Source organism: Mya arenaria, chromosome 13 (assembly GCF_026914265.1).
Source record: "Mya arenaria isolate MELC-2E11 chromosome 13, ASM2691426v1".
NCBI classification, from domain to species: domain Eukaryota; kingdom Metazoa; phylum Mollusca; class Bivalvia; order Myida; family Myidae; genus Mya; species Mya arenaria.
Window position 1 is genome coordinate 58,113,055 of NC_069134.1, and position 25,760 is coordinate 58,138,814.

General features: G+C 35.1%; 1 protein-coding gene across 1 annotated transcript in view; it reads left to right on the top strand.

The window, feature by feature from the left end:
* LOC128214473 (muscle, skeletal receptor tyrosine protein kinase-like) overlaps nucleotides 1-15,719 on the top strand; it is a 57,810-nt gene extending 42,091 nt beyond the window's left edge. Inside the window, exons 8-10 of the mRNA XM_052920961.1 lie at nucleotides 2,938-3,104; nucleotides 6,592-6,840; nucleotides 8,006-15,719. Coding sequence (XP_052776921.1) covers nucleotides 2,938-3,104; nucleotides 6,592-6,840; nucleotides 8,006-9,183 — 1,594 coding nt within the window. The 3' untranslated portion in view covers nucleotides 9,184-15,719. The remainder of the gene's footprint in view (nucleotides 1-2,937; nucleotides 3,105-6,591; nucleotides 6,841-8,005) is intronic.
* The last annotated feature ends 10,041 nt before the right edge of the window (nucleotides 15,720-25,760 follow it).

Below are 25,760 nucleotides of genomic sequence, written 5' to 3' on the forward strand. Positions count from 1 at the left end.
ATTAGGTCAAGGTCAAGGTCATGAAACCTGATCCAGTATTTCAGATTTGCATTTTGTTTTTGCACCATACAAGTTTGAGAATTTTCCATGTTTTATGGATTTCCAAGATTTTTTTGTGTTACAAAACATTTCTTTTTATCATTATTTTACTCTATGAAATCGAAATTGAAGAAAAAAATATTTAGGTTTTAGTGGGGTGCGAAGCGAAGCCGGTAAAGTCAAGACAAAATAGAAATCCGAAGCTTTCACCACTAGGCCATCATGACTTATACAAATATGGGATACTGTGGCCTTTTTACAATACATTGATAACATCAAAGTGAAAATGTTATTAATGCTAATGAAAATTGTGTTTTTCAAAGATGATATTTGAGCAAAAATCAACTTTGCTGAAGGGTTCCAGCTATTGGTATCTTAGTTTAACACTGCTAATGATATGCCACTCTTTTTTTCGTCATACAAAAAGAAGTGGATTTTACAAAAAGATATGAGTGAATATGGGAAATGTCACCTTTTTTCCCCAGTGACAGATATGTCAATGAAAATTTGTTATATTATGTCATAAAATCTCTAAAAAAAAAATATCCATCTTTTTATAGAGTTTGTAAAAAAAATAAAGAACTTCATGAACTTGAACATTTTGCAGAGAGTTTACCTTGATTTTTGTTGCAAGATAACTGCAAAATGTGTTAAGATAATTCTGTCATTCTCCGGTGTTATTGCATATTCTGCGAGTGGAGGAATGCATTTATCAATGAAATGTTTAGGTTATATTCAATAACTGTGCAAAGGAATCTGTGAAGTAAAGGAATTTTATCAATATTTAATTAATGATCTGCCACTGCACTTTCTAGAAATGGCATGTGAAACCCTTCAAGCTAGATAATTTTTTCTTTTTTTGCTCATAAAATGTAAAAGATACATTGAAGCTACTTGACCTATAGAAAGCTACTTGACCTGTAGAACATATAATTTCTAAATCTATAATTAAGGTGGGAGTGGACTATGGGTTAAGGTGTCCGCCTCGCACCCCAGAGGTCATGGGTTTGATTCCCACCCAGGTGAGAGTGGACTAGTGGTATAGGTGTCCGCCTCTCACCCCAGAGGTCATGGGTTTGATTCCCACCCAGGTGAGAGTGGACTAGTGGTATAGGTGTCCGCCTCTCACCCCAGAGGTCATGGGTTTGATTCCCACCCAGGTGAGAGTGGACTAGTGGTATAGGTGTCCGCCTCGCACCCCAGAGGTCATGGGTTTGATCCCCACCTCGGTGGGAGAAGACTAGTGGTATAGGTGTCTGCCTCTCACCCCAGAGGTCATGGGTTTGATCCCCACCTCGGTGAGAGAAGACTAGTGGTATAGGTGTCGCCTCGCACCCCAGAGGTCATGGGTTTGATTCCCACCCAGGTGAGAGTGGACTTGTGGTAAAAGGTGTCCGCCTCTCACCCCAGAGGTCATGGGTTTGATCCAATCAAGGCCAAAGTGGACTAGTGGTATAGTTGTCCACATCTCACCACAGAGGTCATGGGTTTGATTCCCACCCAGGTGAGAGTGGACTTGTGGTATAGGTGTCCGCCTCTCACCCCACAGGTCATGGGTTTGATCCAATCAAGGCCAAAGTGGACTAGTGGTATAGTTGTCCACATCTCACCACAGAGGTCATGGGTTTGATCCAATCAAGGCCAAAGTGGACTAGTGGTATAGTTGTCCGCCTCTCACCCCAGAGGTCATGGGTTTGATCCAATCAAGGCCAAAGTGGACTAGTGGTATAGTTGTCCACATCTCACCACAGAGGTCATGGGTTTGATTCCCACCCAGGTGAGAGTGGACTTGTGGTATAGGTGTCCGCCTCTCACCCCAGAGGTCATGGGTTTGATCCAATCAAGGCCAAAGTGGACTAGTGGTATAGTTGTCCACATCTCACCACAGAGGTCATGGGTTTGATTCCCACCAAGGCCAGAGTGAACTAGTGGTATAGGTGTCCACCTCTCACCCCAGAGGTCATGGGTGGTATCCCAAGCAGGGTGAGAGTGAACTAGTGGTATAGGTGTCCACCTGATCATGGGTGTGATCATTCCAGAGGTCATGGGTTTGATCCCGACCTGAGTTAGAGTAAACTAGTGGTATAGGTTCCCACCTGATCATGAGTAAAATTATTCCAGAGGTCATGGGTGGTATCCCAAGCAGGGTGAGAGTGAACTAGTGGTATAGGTTCCCACCAGATCATGGGTAAGATCATTCTAGAGGTCATGGGTTTGATCCCGACCTGAGTTAGAGTAAACTAGTGGTATAGGTTCCCACCTGATCATGGGTAAGATCATTCCAGAGGTCATGGGTTTGATCCCGACCTGAGTTAGAGTAAACTAGTGGTATAGGTTCCCACCTTATCATGGGTAAGATCATTCCAGAGGTCATGGGCTGGATCCCCACCTGAGTAAGAGTGGACTAGTGGTATAGGTGACCACCTCTCATTGCATAGGTGTCCCACTCTTGACTCAGAGGTCATGGGTGTGATCCCAAGCAGGGTGAAAGTGGTCTACTGGTATATAGGTGTCCGCCTCTCACCTGATAGTTTATGTGTACTTCCCAACTAAAGTGAGAGTGCACCTGAGGGGTTTATAGGTTTTGGCCTCTTTCCTGATAGGTTGGGGATTTGATTCCAACCAGGCTGAGAGTGTACTAGTGGTATAGGTGTCAGAGTGAAAGTGAACTAGAGTGATATAGATGTCTACCTCTTTAACCCCAGAGGTTGTGGCATCAATACCACACCAGGTGAACATTATCTTGGCCCCTCATGAAGGACACAGTACTTGTTTCTGCCCATGAAACAGACTTGAGTGATTCTTGTGAACTTTTTCAGCTGTTTTCTTAATTGAAAAATAAATTATTCTAAACCAACCTGCAACTAACATCAATGTTTGCTTTTTCGTCCATTTCAGAGAGAGTTGCAAAGCAGTATCGGAGTTATTGTGTTATGTGCAGTGGTCAAACATTGTGTACACGAGCTCGGACGCCCGTCTGCCCATGTGTGACCGTCTCCCTTCAAAGTGGGACAGCAAGTGCACTGAGGCCAAGATGTTTGACCGAGATGAGACAGAAGTGACAGGTAGGTTATACTTCAATATATTTAATAAAATTACTGCGGAACTATGCAGGGCTGTCAATAAGTTTTTGTTGAACCGACTGAAACAGAAACGTCATTTATTAGCAGTAAGGAACATTTATTACCAAAAAAACTCGCGATCAATTGTTTTCCCCTCCGAATTTGAACCAGCCCAAACTCCATTTGAACCGGCCCAAACTCCATTTGAACCGTCCATTTCGGCCGGTGGCCGGTTCTTATTGACAACCCTGACTATGAATACAATGGGTACCAATTCAAGCTAAGACTCGCCTGTGCAGCAAAGCAGACTTATAGGAATCAATTGTTGTCTGGAGTCAGCGTAGCCTCATGTTACAGTAATAATTTTTTTTTTTATTTAGTATAAAAAATATTTTGCGGGAAACAAGTTAATACAACATCACATTAATCACTCGTGTTGGGACGATTTTATGCATGAATGTTGTCAAACCCACTTGTTCGGCTTGGTGACCACAAGCAAAACTGACATCCGTTCCCGACTGGGAATTAAATCCGGGATGCCTTGGTGAGAAGCGTGTGTGTGCTCACTTCATCTTGATCATAATATGATGGGAGAATTAATAAAATGAGAGAACATACCAATGATGATGAATATCTGAATGTTATTTGCTAGATGCCGGAGTTGGATTTTTAATATTGGGCCTTAAAACATCTTGTTGAATATTTTAATGCTTCAGATAAGGGTTATAAGACTTTCCTGGTTTTCTAAGAAAATATTTGAGGTATTGTCATAGTCTTGTTATCATTGCTGTGGTGGTGTATAAGCTTATTTATACTCCCACTCAGGCCTTGCCCATTCGGCGAGTGCTCTGATAAGATTGATAGTCGTTTTATGTTGTTTTTTAGCATAGTGCACAGATAGAATGTAGCCCTGGTTAGAGCTACCCTGGTTCTTTAACATGCACTAGTGTATAGCACTGTCACATGGGGCCCCAATTCAACGTTCCTCCCATAAGACAATTAGTATTTTTAGTGGTGCGGCGGGGAATCGAGCTTGCGACCCATGGATTGACAGTCAAGTGTGTTACCACTAGACCACGGATCCCCCACTCAATGTTGTTGGAATTGTCAGGAGACCCATCAAAAATTTTAATGCTGTTTTTACCTGAAAAAAGGCTTAAAAATAAATTAAAATTATGTAAACACTTATGCTTGTAACTACTAGGGCAATATTTCTTGAGCAAAATTATGCCAAAAAAAATAAATTGTTTATTTTTATTGTAATGGAAGGAGTTTTTTTTGACAAACACGAAGGATCCTTATCATTATTCAGAAAATATAATTGTAGTTTCACACTCCAATGTTTGTAGTAAATTGGATGTTGCAGAATATACTTAAGAACTCATTAAAGTGGAGTGGAAACGAGTATTTGGGGTAATTAACCTTCAAGAAAAGTTGTAGAATTAATTGTAATTACAATTATTCTAGAAAACTGCTGACTCAGCTGTTTTTACTACAGATGTCATAATTTATCAAAAAGTTCCGAAGTTGCAAGGCTGCATGAAATCTGTCAGTTTGGTTATAAATATTAACAACTCTGCAAGCATCACACAAAAAGTTTTTACATCATTACGGTATTGTGGAACAAATTTGCATGAATTACATGAAAACCCACGATTATCAACTAAAAAAGCAAACATTTTCTTTGGTGGACCTGTACGTACATGTGTTTGGAGATTATATATTAAGTTATTTTTCGGCAAGGGGATGGAAATCCTCTACCTCTCTCAGTTAAGCGACCTAAATGTGCTACGTCTAACGTCAAATTCTGAATCTTCCCATAAAAATTATATTGCCCTTCATGAAACTTGGTGCAAATTTTCAAATGACACTACTCATATGTGTAACAAGTTTCATACCTCTTGCAAGATATTTGTACAGTAAAATATCATTACATACGTGGCATATTTGGATGACAGAGAAACAAAGAAGAATATTGCGAGGAGTGAATGTGAAGATTTTAACTGCTTCTTTAATAAACTTCACATAGAACCATTTTTTACTTGTGGGTGCTGACTATTCAAACAAAGGATGAATGATTACTATGAAAAATAAGATGAAGTGAGTCATAAAGTTTTCATCGCTGTAATAAAATATTGGATTTAGACAGATCCAATCCAATCAAATCAAATTTTAGGCGCCATTTAGAATTAATTTTTCTCCTGATTTGTGATATCTGTGAAATTCCTCGCTCTCTCGAGAAGAAATCATATATTTTGGAAATCAAATAAGTTAAGAACAGTTTTCTGGAGCCTTTGAATACAGTTTTTATCTGTCAATCGGTCTACATAACTCCATGTCTTGCTTAGAAAAGGTTTGAAGTTTGGGTAAAATTTCTTAATTGTCTTATCACTATAGTGTTCCACCTGTCTGAAGATTGGCAAAGCTGTGGTTAATGTTGAGTGATGCAGAAATTGCGCCCAATGTTATGGTTGCTTTGAAATTGCAGAAATTTGTTCCAGTACAAAGTGGCTTTCTGAACAATCACTTAAAAACTATGGAACTTGATGTTCCATGTGAGATAAGTGACTTTGTAGCGTTTGAAATTTGTCTGAAAATTTTCTGCACAATTTTACGCTTACTGTGTGCGCGTTTGTAATTTCGTGTCTGTATTATCGACAAGTTTCAGATCAAATGATAAGAATTGAATCTGCAGCTGTTCCCCATAACAAAGTAATGATTATGTTTATTTTGTAATTAACTTTAAACAATCTAGGAATGAAACAAATAAGATTGCTAAACATGAGTTCGCAGAATCATTATCTGATTTTGTCCAAAAATTCACCATAATTATGTGTATATACAATAAATATATGGCGTAAAATAAGTAAGTAATATCACAGATTGTTCATGAACATATTTCGCATGTTTTCATTTGGATTAAGTAAGATATTTCATATTATTATGACAAAAAAAACCACAATATTTATAAAATAGCTATGCCAAGCTTCTATAAAAATACAATAAAGTCAAGAAAGGAGGTACAGTGCCTCCAGCTTGGCCTAAATGGCAGGTTCGGGCACCCTGCTGCCCTTTTCCGGCAATCTGCTGCCTTTAACTACACCCTGCTGTGCCCTTTTGTTTGACAGGGTCAACTTTCAGAAACAAGTATAAAATAAATATACATTATTTGACACTATAGTAAAGAAAACAGCTTAGGTATTCATAACAAATTATTAGTATTGATAGTAGTTACAACACATACACAATTAAATTTGAACATGGACCCTTGCAAGTGCCCGATTAAGGCTCATTATATGTGCATCAAAACTGCCTCTTCTCACCACCCTGCCCTTTTCAAATCCTGACTGTCACTGGAGGTCTTAAGTGCCAGATATCTTTGATGTTAGATTATATTTCTGAATGAATACTTGATTTTAATACAATTAGGATAGACAAAAATGCATGAAAATACAAATTGTTAATGCCCTTTTAATTTCACTATTTCCAGCCCAATGTTACGAGGCCAGAGGTCGATGGTACAATGGCACAGTCAACGTTACCCGGTCTGGTAGACCGTGTCAGCGGTGGGAACTGGACACACCGCAGAAACACAAACGCAAACCTGACGTGTATCGTGAGTTGGAAGGGGCAGAAAATTATTGTCGTAACCCAGGTGCGGAGGAAGTGTCACCATGGTGCTATGTGGACCTGGACGTGCCTGGCCTCAGATGGGAGCTTTGTGATATCCCTCAATGTGGTATGTGACACGTTCTCTGGTTTTCAAAGAATGAACCTACAGGTCTATTTAAACTTGTCTGGAAAAAAGTCAAGTAGCCTCAGTGTCGTTGTCAATGGCTTTGTTTTTATGCAAAAACTAGAAATATGGACATAACTCAGAAAAAAAACAAAAAAACTTGGTATTCCAGTTTGGATGGTACTGCGAAGCAGTGCCGTTCATAGGTATCATGCTACTTTTCGACAGGCATGCATCATTTGGTCCCCTCAAATAGAAGCGTCCAGGAACCAGTTTTAAACGGAAGTGCACGGCCAAATAAAATAGACCTTTTGTCCGCTATTCATAAGTACGCGAGTCAAGTAGCGCCTAAAGGCGGCTGATTCATATTGTAAAATATATTCTTCGACTGTAATTCCACAATATTTAACAGTGCATTGTTAAATAAAAACACAATGGTTACACATGAATTGTTGGTAGGTTATACCTTTCTCTTATGACACTAGTGTTTCATGAAAAACTTATTCAGATCAGCTTCTTTCAACAAAACATCGCCATTTTGGAACTATCTTTTTCCAGAGACATTATGCACATGTTAAACAAGGCCCATTATTCTGGCTATAGTAATTATTGTGCTATATCCTTTGCTCCACAGATAAAAACATAGACATTGGCATGTTAGCTCAATATTTTGATTATTTAAAAAAACAAAAACAGAGAAAAAGGCTTTTGCAACAATATATTAATCAGCCCTGTAATTGTTATTTGAGAATATGGTCTCATGGTGTAGGGGAAACTGGAGATCCCACTTGTACGGCTTGAGGAACTGACCATGCATCAAACTTCCATGCAGATCAGCTAGGTATTAATTTAAGGGATGCCTTGGTTAGATCAAGACATCTTTGTATCATATGCAGAATGGGCCCAGTGGTCATCTTTTGAATCTATAAACTTATTCCAGTATGAACTTTTTCTCTCTTTTTTTCCTTCCATATTCAATGAAAACCAGGTTATAAGAATGATGATATCTTTAGCAGGTTAGAATAAAGCTGGTGTTCTCAATAACTTCGGTTATTAACTTCCTTGGTGGAGTCAAGGTGAAGGTCACTGTTACTAAAAATAAAAATACAATTAACACTCTATATATTTTAAAAAAATAATGAAACATGTTTTTTTTTGTTTTTTTTAGGTGACAAGGAAATTTCAGCGCGGATAGACGAGGATCAGCCTGTTTCATGGCAAACCATTGTAATCATCACCGTCGTCAGCGCCGTTGGAGTGTTCGTCTTCATACTCGTTGGCGTACTTTGCTACCATCTTGTCATAAGCAAGCGGAAAAGCGTCAAGTATAAAAACACACCTCAAGACGACCTTGAGATCGACATTCAAAAACTTCCAGCGAACATGTCGTACCATGTGGTCGAAGAACCAGTCAGGATGAATCCAAAACTCGAGGCATTTGAATATCCTAGAAATGACATAATTTATGTCAAGGATATAGGTCAAGGTGCATTTGGGCGTGTGTTTAAGGCAAAGGCGCCAAATTTGTGTAAAAAGGATGATGGTCTAATTGCTGTTAAGATGCTTAAGGAAGATGCATCAGACGATCTGCAGACTGACTTTGAAAGAGAGGCATCGTTAATGGCGGAATTTGACCACCCAAATATTGTTAAATTTTTAGGGGTATGTGCAATCGGAAAACCAATGTGTTTGTTATTTGAGTATATGAGTAGAGGAGATTTAAACGGTTATTTGAGGATGTGTAGTCCAGAAATGTATATTAACTTTCGAAAAAGAAACTTACAATTTATCGAAGGTGAAATAGTGACTTTAGACATTACAGACCAGTTGGACATTTCTCGGCAGATCGCTGCAGGAATGGTTTACCTTTCTGAGAAGAATTATGTTCATCGAGACTTGGCCACAAGAAACTGTCTAATTACAGATAATCTCATTGTAAAAATCTCAGACTTTGGCTTAGCGCGAAGCGTGCATAGATTGGAGTATTACAAGGGAAGTGATAATGACGCAATACCGATTCGTTGGATGCCATTAGAATCTATACTTTATAACAAATTTTCGGTAGAATCAGACGTGTGGTCTTATGGTGTTATTCTCTGGGAAATATTCTCCTTCGCACTTCAGCCGTACTACGGAATGACGCACGAGGAAGTGGTTGAATACCTCAAAGAGGGCAAGAACCTCGTGTGTCCAGAACACACGCCTAACCAAGTGTACGAGCTCATGTTAAAGTGCTGGAGTAGAAAACCGTTTAGTCGTCCAAAGTTTCAAATGTTGTTCAATGCAGTTAGTGCTTTACATGATGAATTGACTAGAAAACGAACAAAAGATTCTACTATCGTTTGAAACTTGTGCAGTATTTATTGTCAGATTGGTGTACGCCACCTTTTAAGCATTGATTTGTCTCAGATTTTATTTAATTATCTAATGATTTAATGGACCAAGTTGACCAAGTGTGCTTATTGTATAATTTGAGGTAGTCTTTGAGGGACTCTCCCACAGATATAGTATTTACGTAGAAATGTTTCAAAATCCGTTAAAGATGAATTTAGTCATTTGTCATTTTATTAATTTATTATATCGTCTGTTTTTCTATAAAAAGAAAGTCTGAGTATTTTGTGTTCTCTTGGTTTTGTTGGTGTCAAAACTCGACCTTGGCCGTATTAAAAAACCTGTCAACATATTCAAATGAAACTTGCAAGAGACTATAGGCACATTAATTGCAAGGGCCATAACTCTGATGTCAATATTTGTTGAATTCAAGTGAAGAAAACGACAACACAATTATAAACATTGACAATTAATTGCTCTACGCCTTTGGGCAACATAAAAAAAATTCTGCCACATTTTCAAACTATGAAATTTTATTAAAATCCTTGATTTAAATTATTAAAATCCTTGATTTAAATTCAGGATGACCATTTACAATAATGTTAGCTCACATTACTCACGAAATTCAATTTTTCAATGTCTGGCCTTGAAAATACATCGGAGAGTCCCTTTAAGAATTTATATAATTTCAATCATCTACATCTGTCATTGATAAATTATTGAACTATCATTCGGTTGCATGTAGTTAGATAGGAACATATGATATATGTATATGCCGTTACAAAAAATAGATCTGATTGTTTATATATTATACATGTATGTATAGTAAGAAAGATGTTTTTTTTAACTTTGAGAAGCAGGTTTAATATAATTAAATGAATTTGAAATAAAAAAAATAATGAAATATACTGTGGTTTAACTGATTGTGCTGAAAATATATCTAGCATTGGCAGATGGCATTATTGTTGAAAAGGCCTCAATTAATGAATAGTTTATTTGGCATTTCTTTACCCAATTATTAAAGTGTGGGTAGGTCCATGTAGGTCAATTTTGTATTTTTACTTCCTAGGTCCAAAATGAAAAATAAAAAAAAAATGACCACTGAAGAGGCTTAAAAAACTATTTGGGTTCACAAGTGTTTTGGTGAGTCTGTTGGGAAAAACTGAACAAAAATATGTATTATTGATATATGCTAATTTTGGAACTGGAAGTAGATCATTTATTTCATGTATTTATTTTCATAACCAATCATAGTGCTCAATATGGATCATATACATGTATGTTAGTTTTGAAAGTTTATCCCATAATTAAATATCTTTAAAAACATTCAGAATTAGTTTGTGCAGATTTATTGAATCTGACCCACAAATAAGATAGTTCTCTGATAACTCCAGATTAATTGACCTTAATGTTCATTTTTACACCCATACAATTTTGGGTTTTGTTTAAAGGGTATTTGCTTGTAAAATAAATGCCTGAAAATACATCGTACATAAAGTTGTTACAGTTTGTATATTTTTGCTGTTTATTTCAACAGAAACTGGATGTGAAATGTCCTATTTCTGCACATATACCCTTTCTGATGGTACCAAAATAGCATGTGATCACCAGGCAGACAAATTTCACACTTTGTGTATCCGATACCTTAAATATTTTAAATATTTAAAGAATAAGTATCAAATGCTATGGTATGTATTTGTACATTTTTTCGTCTCCTGTGCCAATTAAACTTTATCAATATCTTGCGCCCATTAAACTTCAACAATCGATTGTGCCCATAAAACTTCAACAATATTTTGTGCCCATTAAATGTAACAATCTATTGTGCCCATTAAACTCCAGCAAGCTCTTGTGCCCATTAAACTGTAACAATCTTATGTGGCCATTAAACTGCAACAATCTTATGTGCCCATTAAACTGCAACAATCCATGATATGTAACAAATATAATGATTTATTAGTGGTTGACATTTCTTTTCCTTTATCTTAATCAAAAAATATATCCCAACTGGTATGTTTGACACAATTTCAAGATTTGAATATTCATAAGCAAAATACATGCCGCCCCAGTACCTATGGTTGTTTATAAATGTTAAGGGACCCAGGTCCCTTCTTTGGGCGGAACATGCAGTAAATTACACAATTGTTTGACAGAAAGGTCTGGCATGTGTCTATAGATAAAATATAATGTTATAACGTGACATGTAAAAGAACTTCCTGCTATTTTTCCTTTCTATCATATGGGTGAGATCTTTAGGCCTTTTACCAATGTGAAAAAACTTATTAATTATGCCCAATTTATACTTTTTACCGAGTGAATGTTCTTGAATCCAAATTCATATATTTAAGCTATTTTCCCCCAGAAATTGAGGTGTTAAGAGTTTTAAAAATTTGGTATAGAGAAAAGCCAGGGCTTGTATTTATGAAACATCTAAAATGTATCCTAACTCAAGAAGATTTCCTAGAAGTGTCATAGTATTAAAGAAAAATATTTTAAGAGTTTTTAGCATAAAATAATTGTGTGGTTTTTTTTTCAATAAAATTGATGAAAATAAAGTATTTAAGAAAATTATTAAGTTATTAATATATCATAAGACAAGGGAGATGACGGTACTTTTATTTGGAAATTGGAAAGTAACTTAAGTCAGAAAATCACAAATCTAATGTCATTGCTATGAAAAGTTATTCCTCACATTTAAATATATTTTACATTTCAAATGATAAATTATCATTTACGATTAACAGGTTTTTATAGAACTAAAAAAAAGGCTATGAACATTTTTTCACCAAAAAAATTCTTCTTATTTTGTTTGAAATTTTGTGGTTAATACTATTTTAAAGCACACTTGTGATGCTATTAAACAGATAGTTGTAGATAAATCTGAGTGGAAAACTTAAGTAAGGCATGTATGAGGAAGTTCCCGAACAAAATGTATCTGTGTTTCACTTCAAGACTTCAAAACCCGGCCTGGGGGATCTGATACCATCTAAATTATGTACCTCACTCCTTGTAAATAATTCCGCAGAATAAAATATCAGATTGAAATTCATGATGCCTGACTTAATGCCAGGATTAAAGGACAAATGTCGGAGTTTATGGGGCTAGAAGATCCGGATATGAGTCCGCCATCCCTGCCGTCTTTCTATGAAGATACATGGGGGATTTGAACTAGATAATCATTGAAGATTAAAAGATGGTAATGTTTGGCTAATATTGTGTAGGAAATCTGGAAAATATATCCTTTAGGTGAATTTAAATTGATTGCTAGATTTTCATCCCTGACTCCTGGGCCTCTTTTTCCGCTGCCCCTCAAATTTTATCAAATAAAAATGTTGAACTTGGGTCTGTATTTGCGTATCAGTCCGGCACTGTTCGGGAACGGCGTTTAATCATACCTACAGTGTCGATGTAAACATGTTACAATCGTGTTTGTGGTTTGTCTAGAAACATGTATATGGCCTCTTATGCAATAAAAAAGAGCATGAACACATTATATTTGTGAAAGTCATCTAAGAAAATAATAAAATGTTGATCCGCCACCATATAAAATAAAATTGTTGAAAATCTAGCAATTCATTTATATTTGCCTTACCAACGACACAAAGGCCAATGTTCTATCATGAGATTTTTTTAAAAGACACCCAATGGATTACAGTTATTAGTCTGCCATCTTTCTAAGAAGATACATGGGGATTTGAACTAGGAAATCAAAGATTAAAGATGGTACTGATAAAATAAGGTTTGGCTAATATTTTGTAGAAAGCTGGAAACTATATCCTTTAGCAATGACACATTAAGCTAATATTCCATCATGAGTAAATGAAGCGGATGGGATAAGGATCAGATAAGGACAGATAACCCTCAATTTTTGATAAACCTCTGGGGAGTTATGATAACTTTATCATTTCTTGGTACTCAGAAATAATATAAGCTCTCATAAACGGAGTCATCCTCAAAGCATGGTTTATTCTAAATTCTGAAGAGAACTTTTTTATCGTGGCATCCTCTTCGTGATTGATAAGAAAATAAGTTAATGAGTTTTCATTTAACCAAGGACCAAACCCTGAATACTGATGTATTTATAAATTAATTCATCAAACAACTTTGCATTAAGTCTCATTATGAAATTGAATAACAATTTTTTAAACTTTTAATTGATGGCTCTTGCTTGCAGAATCTTTTTGAATGAGTAGAAAGCGGTATTATAAATTACAAACTTTGGAGAGATATTTTTAAAAAGATTTTTTAGGTGTTTAATTGTATCTGAAATTTGAAAATCAGGTGATGAAGAAGTTGGTTAATTCTTTGTCTATAAATCTTAAATATTATGAACATCCTTGCTATCGAAACACAATCAAGTTTGAAACAGGAAATTCAGGAAATATTATCTTTCATGTCAGTTAAAAATTGTATGTTTTAATTTCGCGATGCCCTTCTTTTTAGATTTTTTCAGTTTTGGCAAATTTTTCTTGAGGTTTAAAGTTTGTGACACCATATTTCATTGTCAAAATGCAATGATAAAAGATCGTGGCCATGTTGATAAGCCAAAAAATCGTGAAGATCAAATTCTCAGAAAAATTACAAATATCATGAAGAAACAAGAATTGTGAGTCTTTTATAGTCATTTGTTCATTAATGCTGCGATCTGAAAATTACTCGTAAGATTGCGATCAGAAACATCTGCATTAACGGTACATCAAGCCAAAAAAAATATAAGAAGTTAAGTCATGTAATTTAAGAATATAACTGAACATTAAACACCTTTTTCTGGACCCCCACTGGCTCCGTATGATTTTTAGATAATTTCTAGAGACACATGTCTCAGAAGTTGATATTTCATTTAAAAGATAAGAAAAATACACCACCATAGCAGATGCTTGTGTTAGATAAAATGCAATAGCGGTAATGATAAGACTAGTAAATTTTTCTAGATGAAAGAACATTATTTATTCGGAGAAAAATACCGAGATTTGCAAAAAATCTTGTAAATATTTTAGATACTTGCTAATGCTCAGTTTATGTGATTTGTCAGTATCGTGATGAAATAATTTTGCTATCATTTTAAAGTTGCAATCTCACAGATTGACAGTTTTGACATTTGTTTTAATTTTTGTCTCAGAAACTATTGATTTTTGCATCGATGCCTTCATATAAGATAACATCAATAGAACAGATCTCAATTGTCTGGAATACTTCAGAAAATTTCCATTTTTCTGAATGCGTTAGTAATGCTTTTAGAAATAAAACATCAATTTTGAAACAGAAATATGACAAACTTTGATCTGTTCTTGTCATCAGTCTTGTTTCCCTGTTTTCCAGACATTTGCACAAAAATTGAATCATTGCAGACAAAAAATAAAAAAAAAGTTGTCAAAAATGTCGATCTGTGAGAGTGCAGCTTTTAACCCAACTTGCTGTTTTATTTATAAATGTTCACGATTTTTTGAGGCAGCAAGTGCTGATTACTTGTACACGTGTTTTACGTTCATCGTAACATCTTTTATATTTATTATATAGGATGTATTTGTACTTATACATTTTATAATGAATGTAGATAGTATGATGTGTGAGTCTCCAAAGATTTTTCTTATATGAAGCTGACCAGAAAATTACTTTAAACAATATACTTGGGATGCCTTCAAATATATTTTGTCAGAAAAAAATTAACACAGCAGTTTCATACATTAAAAACTCGCTATGTCAAAGTCGTTGGGAACTTGGACCATTGGGAACACATTCGAAAAAGGTTTGACATAAACACAACATCAGGATAACAGAGTTTGACATAGCGAGTTTTGACTGTATCTTATTATGAACCTTGATTCCTTGGACCCTTTTGTCTGATATATTATATGAAATCAGAATGTAAATTCATTGTATTAAAGTTTTGGCAATCATAATTCATCATTTGTTGCATGTTTAAAAAGAAAAACCATTTAATGCAATTTTAATTTATATTCTTGGACCTTAGCAATACAATTACACCATAAGTTTTTGAAGTTAATAATCTGTCTTTAAACTACGGAGACAGAATTTTAATGTGTATTATTTTGATCTTGTCCATTTTTTGCAGAACCTTTTTTCAAAGTAATGTGATAGCCAAAGTGTCAATTTCGGCGTTGTGCAAAATTTAAACCCTTACTCATAAAGTGTTCAAATTATTTGAATGAAATTTGGTATACATGTTGTCAGAGACAACACACACATGTTTAGCAAGGCCAATAACTCTAGTTTTATTGATTGTTAAAATATGGCTCAAAATCCACTGAAAAAAATAAATGAGCGTTTACGTTCCCTCTCTTGTTTTTGGATTAAATGAAATCTGCATTAATTATTTATTGCATGAAGTTAAGGACGAAAATTGTTAATTTTTAAGATTCCTTTGAAAAAGTCATTCACTGTTGTTAAGATATATATATATATATATATATGTACACATTCTTATTGAGAGAAACTTCTTGTTTTGTCTGTAAGATTTTGCTCGTCTAAATGTCTCATATTTATTTGAATATATGGTTTTATTTTATACAGACTGTACATAACATGTGATGCTCCAGATTAGACATGAACAAAACAATCTGCGTTTGTCGTTTATCTGCTGGTACGTTGTTGGTTTTTTAGGAAAAACAAGTTGAGGTTTTGTGTTAGCCTTGGTGTAGTCATTCCAAGATGTTCCCATGAAATTAAGTACCCATGTTGCCAGTGTTCGAATGTATATGGATGGTGTACAGTGCCAGAATTCTTTATATATAACTTTGCTGCAAGTAGATTGCGTAGTTATTTCAATTCAGCAGTTAAGGTTTTTTAACTCTGCAGAGTCTCTCTTGTTCATACAATAATACACTTCACCGGGAATCAATTTGACTTTTATAATAATAACATGTTAAAACACAATAATTAATATCATTACTTTGAATTTAACAAACTACTTGGCATTCATCCGAGACTGGTCGCATGGAGGAGATGGCTGAACGATTGATAATGCCATAGTACAAGATGCAAGATATGGTTATGAAGTTGATACTTATTTTTTTATGCAATTTATGTTGTATAACCAGTCAACAGTATCTTGCACATCCATAGAGCACCCGAGCTAGAAAGAGAAGCAGTGCAATCAAAGCTTCTAAGGTAGTAATGAGAAAATCAGGAGCAGTTTCACAATGGTTCTGGTTACCATAGTAATCAGGGTGAGGAATCACGTGACTTAATGGGGTTCTCTCATGGGTCACTACGGGTCACAACCAATGTAAACAAACCGTAAGTGTAACTTTTTTGTAAGAAAAAATATGAAAATACTTGGCCAAAATTTCAGCATTGCATCTTTCTACAAAATTCCATCAAGTTGAAATTTTGGCCAAGAATTGCATCATTAAAATACAAATCTTAAATAGTTCACAAGTGTTGAAGCTGAAAATAGCTTAGTCTTTTATAGGTTAAAAAATATTTTCATATCTTTTCTGCCAAAAAAATTCTTAAGAAATCAATGTCACTTATACTGAGAACCCCTTTCCCTCACCCTGGTAATGAGAAAATCACAAGCAGATTCACAATGTCAACTACAATGACCATGAGCTGAACCCTGTGACCTTTTGACAGTGTGTAGTCAGAGGTCAGGCACACCTTTTGTGCCGGGACACTACAGGGGTAGATCATTATCTGGACATCGGTGTCGGGCATGCGAGATAAATGATGACTTTCACTGGCTGGAGGAATTATTTACAGTTGCAGATAGGAGTTCCTGAAATGTGCTTGTCATTAGCAGAATTTGTAATTCTAGAATATAATTCTTAATGAAAAACCTAGTAACTTGGCACAAAATTTAATATTTGTAATACCTTACATTTCGAAAATAGTTTAATCTTCAGTAATCTTCAGAAAATATGTTTTATAGTGCAATGAACAATTTTATGCAATCTCACTTGTGCTTTAGTTTTGAAATAATCAGGCTCTGGTATCATTTGTAATTGTGAACCCAACTCGCTAAGCAAATAAACAAATTTTCTCATAAATTGGAACCAACATGCAATTTCAATTAAATCAGCGTTAAATTAATCATTCAACTGGTTTTGTTGTTGTTGTTTTCAGAATAATGCTGATTCCTGGCAAAATGTACCAATATTGATTTCAGTCCTTAGATAACCAACACTGATTATGGTGCTGTATTGTCATCCGAAAGTACCAATTGTATCGCAGAATTGTCAGTTACGCATGCCCTGTCATCACTTACTTATGCAGTTCAAACTTTTATACTTCAAAGACAAGAGTTGAACATTTATTAAATAGCAATTTTCCTTATGGTACAAGCTTTCAGTTATTGAGTGATTATTTGCTGTGATTGCATTCAGCCAGGCAAATGTTTTCCCCTAAAATTGCTACCAGTACTTGCCAATAATGGGGGAGATCCCTTAAACTGTCAAATTCAAACATGTGGAATTTTGATCAGCTGTGGTGGTCCTCAAAACCAATCAGTGAAATGACCAGCACCAAGTTCCAAGCTCGTTGACAACACAGAGAGATAACGAACTGGCTCTCGTCAGAGATTGATGTTATTTTCTGGCGATGTTTGTCATCCATCCTAATCTACCCACGTCCAGTCCCTTGTTAGATGGCCGGAATGCTGTACAGAATGAAAACAATGCTGCATTTACTCAAAACATTTCCCAACAAAGATTAATTACTTTGTAAACAAGTACACAGTGGCACTCAGGTACAGTTCCATCAAAGCAGACATCCCGTTAATTGTATAGTTTCACAAGGTTATTTCTCATTTATATTGTGTTTATAATTATCATCATTGTATTCATATTCAATCTCATCATTTCATCATTTTATAAAGTTTCATGTTTTATCATGTTTTTAGGATCTCAAGATGTTTCATATTTTTAGATTTATGTTAACAGTATTTTATGTACAGTATCTTATGTCTGTGTTTAAACCAAATTTCAATACTTTTAATCTCAAAGCAAATTGATTTTACAACTGAAAGGTCTGACTGATCATCTGGCCTTGACAATATTACATTTGTACAAATATTTCATTACTGGTCCAGACAACTATTGTATAACACTACTTAACATTTACTGACAAGTTGTTACCTTATTATGCAACAACGTCTGGCTTTTCGAGTACTTATACTTGGTTTGAGCATAGGCCATCAGACTTGAAATATCAACTGTTTGGCTCTCTTCAAACCAGGTAAGAACTTTTCTTATATTATTTTTAAGTAACTTTGTCATGTTTTCTTACATATTGAAATATATAAGTTCTGTTCTTTTATTTTAAGTACAAGTTTTATTTAACATTTAAAGATAAATTATATTTTAAATATTGACTGTTAATATAAGTTTAACAAGTTATGTTCATATATTATTACAATTAATATTAGTTATGTACTGTTGTTTCATTATCATTTTTATACATTACTGGCATGTAACTCTGGCTAATGAACACATGTATGTTAACCAATTCCCTTTTTATTAAGTACCTCTCAACAAAAATGCTAAGCGAGTTTTATCATAAAAGATACTATTTTATAAGTACAATTTATCAGTGTTCATTTACCAGAAACTGCCAATTTAGTCATTATTGTTTTCATGTATATTCACTAGTAATGTAAAATAAAGAGACTTGAAATATCAACTGTTTGGCTCTCTTCAAACCAGGTACCCTCCAAACCAAGGCTCAAGTGGTCTTAACGACAATAATATATTAATCAGCCAGGACTTTGACATACAGTCAACAATAACAACAACTAACAAACGAACGGCTGAAAACTGGTGAAGAATCCAAAATCATAAAATTGACCACTTGTTGCACATGCTGAGGGTGCCACATACAAGATCACAAGGACCAGTCGAAGACACAAGACGTCCGTTGGTACAAGAACGTGAATCCATTCAAGCTCTCCCATCCAAGGAAGAAAACACTATGGCCGAACGAGGACAAGAAGTAGCCAGGCAAGCCGAGGCAGACCCTGGACTTCAAGCCGGGCCGGAAGGAGCTGCCAGAACACAAGGTAGGCCTCCTTTTAAAGTGGAGTTAGTTGGGAAATATGATCCCACTGTAGATGCTAAAACTTGGGTGGAAAGGTTCGAGTATTTTGGCCGTGTTACTCAAACCGATATGGCATCTCTCGCCAAATTTTTCGGCATGTATCTTGCTATAGGTACTGCCTTTGATTGGTTTACAACATTGTCCGATGACATAAAAAATGATTTTAATACATTAAAAACAAAATTTATACAACGTTTTGGTAAAAAAATAGACAAGGTTCAAACATTAGCTGATTTATTCCACATGAGACAAAGGTCAAAACAAACAGTTAGGGATTTTATTTATGAGGTGCATACAAAAGCACACACTGCCGACATTTCCCAAGAAAACATTTTAAGTGCAGTGAGTGGTGGATTACTACCACATATTAGGGCTGATTTAAAGCGTAATCCTCCACAAACACTTGAGGGATTAATTGAAACAGCAGAATTATCTGAAAACGCATATGCAATTAATCCACCACAAATAAATTTCTCTGAACAAAGTCTTGCAGAAGTAGTCAAAAACGCAATAGGTAATGTCAATATGGCAGAACTGAAAGAACAAGTTGATATTTTGGCGGCAAATCAAGCAGAAATATGCTCAATAAACAAATACAATCAAAGCAGTAATCAATTCAACAATAGAAACCAATTCAGATACCAAAACGCCACCTCACAACATAACAGAACAACTCATTTCAATCAGGACTCAAGGCACAAAAACTACAACAACATCTCACCTGCATACCACGAATCAGAATGTAGAGCCTGTGGGAAGGCAAAACCTCATACTTTTGCACAGTGCTTTGCAAAAACCAAAGTTTGCCATTTTTGCGGCATTAAAGGCCATATTAAACCTGCCTGCTTGAAATTGAAGCAGCAAGATAGAAAATAGGGATACTCGCCTGCCGGTGGTAAAAGGGGGAACCACATGGATAGGCCAAACGTAAACAAACTACAAAACTCTTCTACAAATAGAACTTTCAAAACAAACAAGATTATTCTAAAGCCTCAAAAGCAACAACACCTTGAGAAAAAATGAAAAAATAAATTCAAACACAATTCCATCTATAGCAAATGTGTCAAGTAAAACTTCTTTAAACAGTAATTCTATTGTTGTACAAATAAAAGATGAAGAAATTAAAACTTTAGTAGATTCAGGGAGTAGTTTATGTTGCATTAAGAAATCCCTCTTACAGAAACTGTGTCCAGATCTGAAATCATTCAATAAAAGCAAGTATTCACATGTTAAAGGCATAAGTGGAAGAATGATAAAAGTTGATGGTACTGTAAAATTGACAATCACGATAGGAGACAAGGGCTTTGAACATGATTTTCACATTTTTGATGATATTCATCACTCTTTAATCATTGGAATTGATTTTCTCCAAAAACATGAATGTACTCTGAACTTTTCAAAGTCACAATTTGAAACCAACACTGGTGATCGAATAATAGGCTTTCTCTCAACCTTCAAAATTGGTCTAGTAAGACTAACTCAGTCTGTCAATATTGCTCCAATGAGCGAATGTCTGGTGCCAGTTAGATTGTCAAAAATTGCTAATGATGAGGTAGCACTTGTAGAACCAGTCAACTCTTTAACAGATAAGGAGATAGGATTAGCAAAATCTTTGATTAAATCAAAGCATGGTAGAGCTATGTGTAGAATTTTAAATCCCTTTCCATGTCAGAAATATGTTGAATCAGGCACTGTCATTGGCAAATTGGTTCCAATTGATGAAACTTCAATTAGTGCTCCTTTTCAAGAGGATGACAGTAATGACAATCATATCAGGGACAATGACAATGTTGACATTGACAACAATATAGGAGTAAATTCAACCTCTCCAATTGACAGTGATGAAATATTAAAAACTTTAGGAATTTCATTAGAGGACTCTGATGTATCTCAAGACGAAAAATTAAAATTGAAGAGTTTTATTGTCCGGAATAGAGATATGTTTGCATTAGACACATCAGAACTAGGGTGCACCAAATTACACGCTCATAAGATAGAAACAGGAGACGCACATCCTCAAAGACAGTATCCTTACAGAGTAGGGCCTGATCAAAAGAAAGAAATTGAGAGTCAAGTCAATGATATGCTAAAACATGACATCATAGAACCTTCAGATTCCTACTGGGCTGCACCTGTCATTCTTTGCAAAAAGAAAGATGGAACATTCCGTTTTGCAATTGACTACAGGAAACTTAATGCAGTTACAGTTCCTCAAAATTATCCTTTGCCTAGGTTTGATGATGTTGTTGATTCGGTGAGCACCAATCAATCAAAAATTTTCTCAGTGCTAGATTTAAAAGCTGGATTTCATCAAATTCAGTTGGACCCTGAAACAAAGCACAAGTCTACTTTCACTTGTCACGTAGGAAACTATAATTTCAAAAGACTTCCCTACGGCCTTCGAAATGCGCCGATTGCATTCCAAAAACTTATGTGTACAGTTCTTAGAGATATCAACTTCAAATTTACATTAGTTTATGTTGATGACATTTTGGTGCATTCTGCCAATGTAAAAGAACATCTAGAACATTTAAAAATTGTCTTTGACCGATTGCGTGAAGCAAATTTAAAGTTGCAACCCAAGAAATGCAAACTTGCTACACATAGGGTAGAGTATCTTGGTCATTTTTTCTCAAGTGCAGGTATTGAAGTCAATCCAAAAATAATTGAATCCGTAAAAACTTTTCCAGTTCCTAAAAATCAGAAACAGGTCAGACAATTTATGGGACTATGTAATTACTACCGCAAGTTCATTCTCAACTTTGCAAAGATAGCTCAGCCTATGTATGAGTTAACAAAACTTGATAATTCTTTTAACTGGAATGATAAGTGTCAGATAGCATTTGATACATTGAAGGACAAACTAACTTCAGCTCCCATACTTATTTTGCCAAACCTTGACAAACCATTCATTGTTTCAACTGATGCCTCAAGTTCAGCTATAGGTTTTGTGTTAGGTCAGGTTGACAACAAAAACAGAGAAAGAGTAATTTCATATGGAGGAAGAACTTTACATAAAAATGAGCAAAACTGGCCAATTTATGAAAAAGAATGTTTAGCATTGGTGGAAGCAATCAAACAATTTCGACCATATTTATCATCATCCAAATTTACAGTTTATACCGATAACTTTGGCGTCAAACACTTTCAAAAACTTAAAGATGTTAGTGGTAGGAAAGGTCGATGGGCAATGTTTTTGCAAGAATACAATTTTGAGATTATTCATAAATCAGGTACAAAGAATGCCAATGCTGATGCATTGAGTCGAAGAGACTATTTGCCTATGAATGAACAAATTGACCATAACTCAGTACAGGTGAATTGTCTAGATTCAAAATATTTACAAGCCGAGCTATGTTTTGATGAAACTTCATTAATAGCTGCAATGGATATTGCAGATGACAACGAAGATTTTAAATCTTTAGATATATCGAGCATGTTCAAAGAAAAAATCGACTTGTCAAAGGATCAGTGGGAATGTCCTGATACGAAACCCATTCTTGCCTATTTGGTAAAAAATGAACTACCTGAAAGTCTTGTTGAAAGTAGGAAGGTCATCATTATGTCAGAGCAATATTTCATACGTGATAAAATACTCTATCATATCTATGACCCAAGCTTAAAAAGACATAAAAATCAGTCACCTTCATGGGCACAGGTTGTTTTACCTAGGAAGCATAGGTCAAACGTCATGAAATCTTATCACGAACAACACGCTCATTTAGGATTTGAGAAAACATATCTTGCAATTAGGGCAAAATATCACTGGCCAAAAATGTACCGTGACGTAGAAGAACACGTGAGCAGTTGCTTAGAATGTCATAAAGCCAAACGCAACTATGATAACTCGACACCACCATTACATCCAATTCCAGTGCCTCCTCATAGCTTTTATAGAATACATCTTGATATAGTTGGACCACTACCTCCATCGAGTGAAAACAAGTTCAAGTATATACTAGTAGTAGTCGACTCATTTTCAAATTGGTGTGAAAGTTTTCCAATGCGAACTCAGGACGCTGTTGAAGTTGCAAAGATTTTATTTGAAGAGATCATTTGTAGATATGGAGCTCCTAGGATAATTGTCACAGACCGAGGGTCAAATTTTCTTTCAAAGTTAGTGTCTGCTGTTTGCGAAAGATTTCAAATAACTAGGCACCATACATCTTCATTTCATCCACAAAGTAACTCAGTTGTAGAAAGGGTTAATGGATTCTTAGGACAAGCTCTTAGAACTCTGTGTATGGATAACCAAAACAATTGGGCAGAACTAATACCAGCAATTATGCTAAGTTTCAGGAACGCTGTTTCATCATCAACTGGGTTTACACCTTATCAAGTTTTGTTTGGTAGGCATATGAATTTGCCTATTGATATAGCTCTTATTCCTAAGGAAGACTTGCCTGTAAATGTCAAGGAATTTGTAGACAACCTAAATGAACAGCTGAAGCTTATGAACTTGATTATAAATGCAAACAGATCTGGCCAGCAAATAAAACAAAAAGAATACCATGATAGGAAAGCAAAAGAACCATCTTATGTCGAAGGTCAACAGGTCATGTTAAAAAAGGAAAATGTCAAAGTAGGGCAATGTAGGAAATTGGCACCAAAATATATAGGTCCATATGAGATTATTGAGTTAGGTCCCAATTACACCTACAAACTGAAACTAGTACACACGGGAAAAATTGTGAAATCATTGGTCAATGCTTCTCGTCTGAAGAAATACCACATCCCATTTGATCGGTATTCAGATGAAAACATTCAAAATGTTAGGGAAAATATGATAGGTCAAACTGGAGACCCTGAAATTGATGTCAGTGGCGATAGTCCAGATGATGATAATGTTCCCACAAACAAAGTAGAGAGAATACTAAGATATTCTCATCAAAATGGAAAGAAATGGTATAGGGTTAAGTTTGAAAACCTTGATAATTCGCACAACAAATGGCTTCTTGCGGATTTAGTCCCAGAAGAGATGCGCAATACCTTTCATTTTACATATACGTCTAAAAATAAAAGACGTAAGACGAAAGTATTTAAATATAGAAAGTGAACTGTCTTATTTTAAACAGTTATTTTAATTTTCAAACCATTTGCCTTTGGTTTGTGTATATCATATAATTTATTGCACATATGATGTAAGTTCACTACATTAAGCATGGTATTAATAATTTAGTAATCAACTCCCAGAATAACTGTGAATAGGCAGACATAAAAATGTCATATTGTGTAGTTAATACCAGGTTTAAAAATTTGATTGACCAAACATTTCATTATTTATATTTTAAGTAATGAGCAGGCTCATGAAATATAGTGCTAAATGACGTCAAATAATGATATGTAAGCTCAAAATTATTTTGAATATGGGTATTTTCTACTTGCAGGCTATGTCCTGTTTTTCCTGACCTTATGTCTGCTGTGGCCAAATTCACATGGGCTGATGATTGAGACAAGACTAAATTATGGGACTATTTTTAAACCCATGCCTGATTTGTTTAGCTCTTCAGAACATTGGCAACACACTTTTGTCATTGATTTAAAAATACCAAACTTTCAACATGATGATCAACCAAAATGTAAATGTCCTGAAATTGCTGCTGTATCAAAGCATTTAAGTTCAGTTCATAATGATACAATGTTATATGTTGATACGGTTACCAACAATATTTTGGATATGGTTCATGTTAGTGATAAACTACCCTCTCGTCGTAGACGCAGTTTATTACCTTTTGTAGGAAAAATTGCATCAGGTCTTTTTGGTCTGTCAACGTCATCAGATGTTCAGAAAATTGCAAACAATTTAAACGCTTTGCATAAAAATAACGATAAATTAGATGCATCTTTTAAACATCAAATTGATATAATGAGTTCATTTATGGCTACATCTAATGAAAGATTCAATAATGCTATTACTGGTTTGAAAAATAATCATGACATGATTGTTCAAATGGAAAACTCTTTTGAGTCATTTTCAGATAATTTTGAAGAAAAGCAGTCTTGGCTCTTTGCAAAGGTCATTGACCAATCTTACAACTATAACTTTATCAGGAATAACTATCAAAATTTATATTTAGGTTTTATTACATTGCTACAAGGTAAATTATCTCCGCTTCTCATATCACAGTCTGACATGAGCAAAGCATTGAGACTTGTAAAGTATACTTTATTAGCAAATAACCCTAGTTTCAAACTTTTACATCAAAAACCTTCATTTTATTATAACCATGCTGATTTTTCATTACACAAAAGTAATCATGCTATTCTCATAACTGTAAAATTTCCTATTTCGTCATTAGCGCAACCTTTCAAACTGTATGAAATTATTCATTATCCACTACCAATTAATAACACTGTAACACACTCAACTATGATTGAGGATTTGCCAGCATACATAGCCTCCAATGAATTACACTATATATCTCTACCAAGAAACATATTTTCAGAATGTGACAAAAGCAAGCACTTTATAAACTGTCACATAAATTTTCCAGTAATACCGATTACCAAACCTGATTGTGCACTCTCAATACTAACAT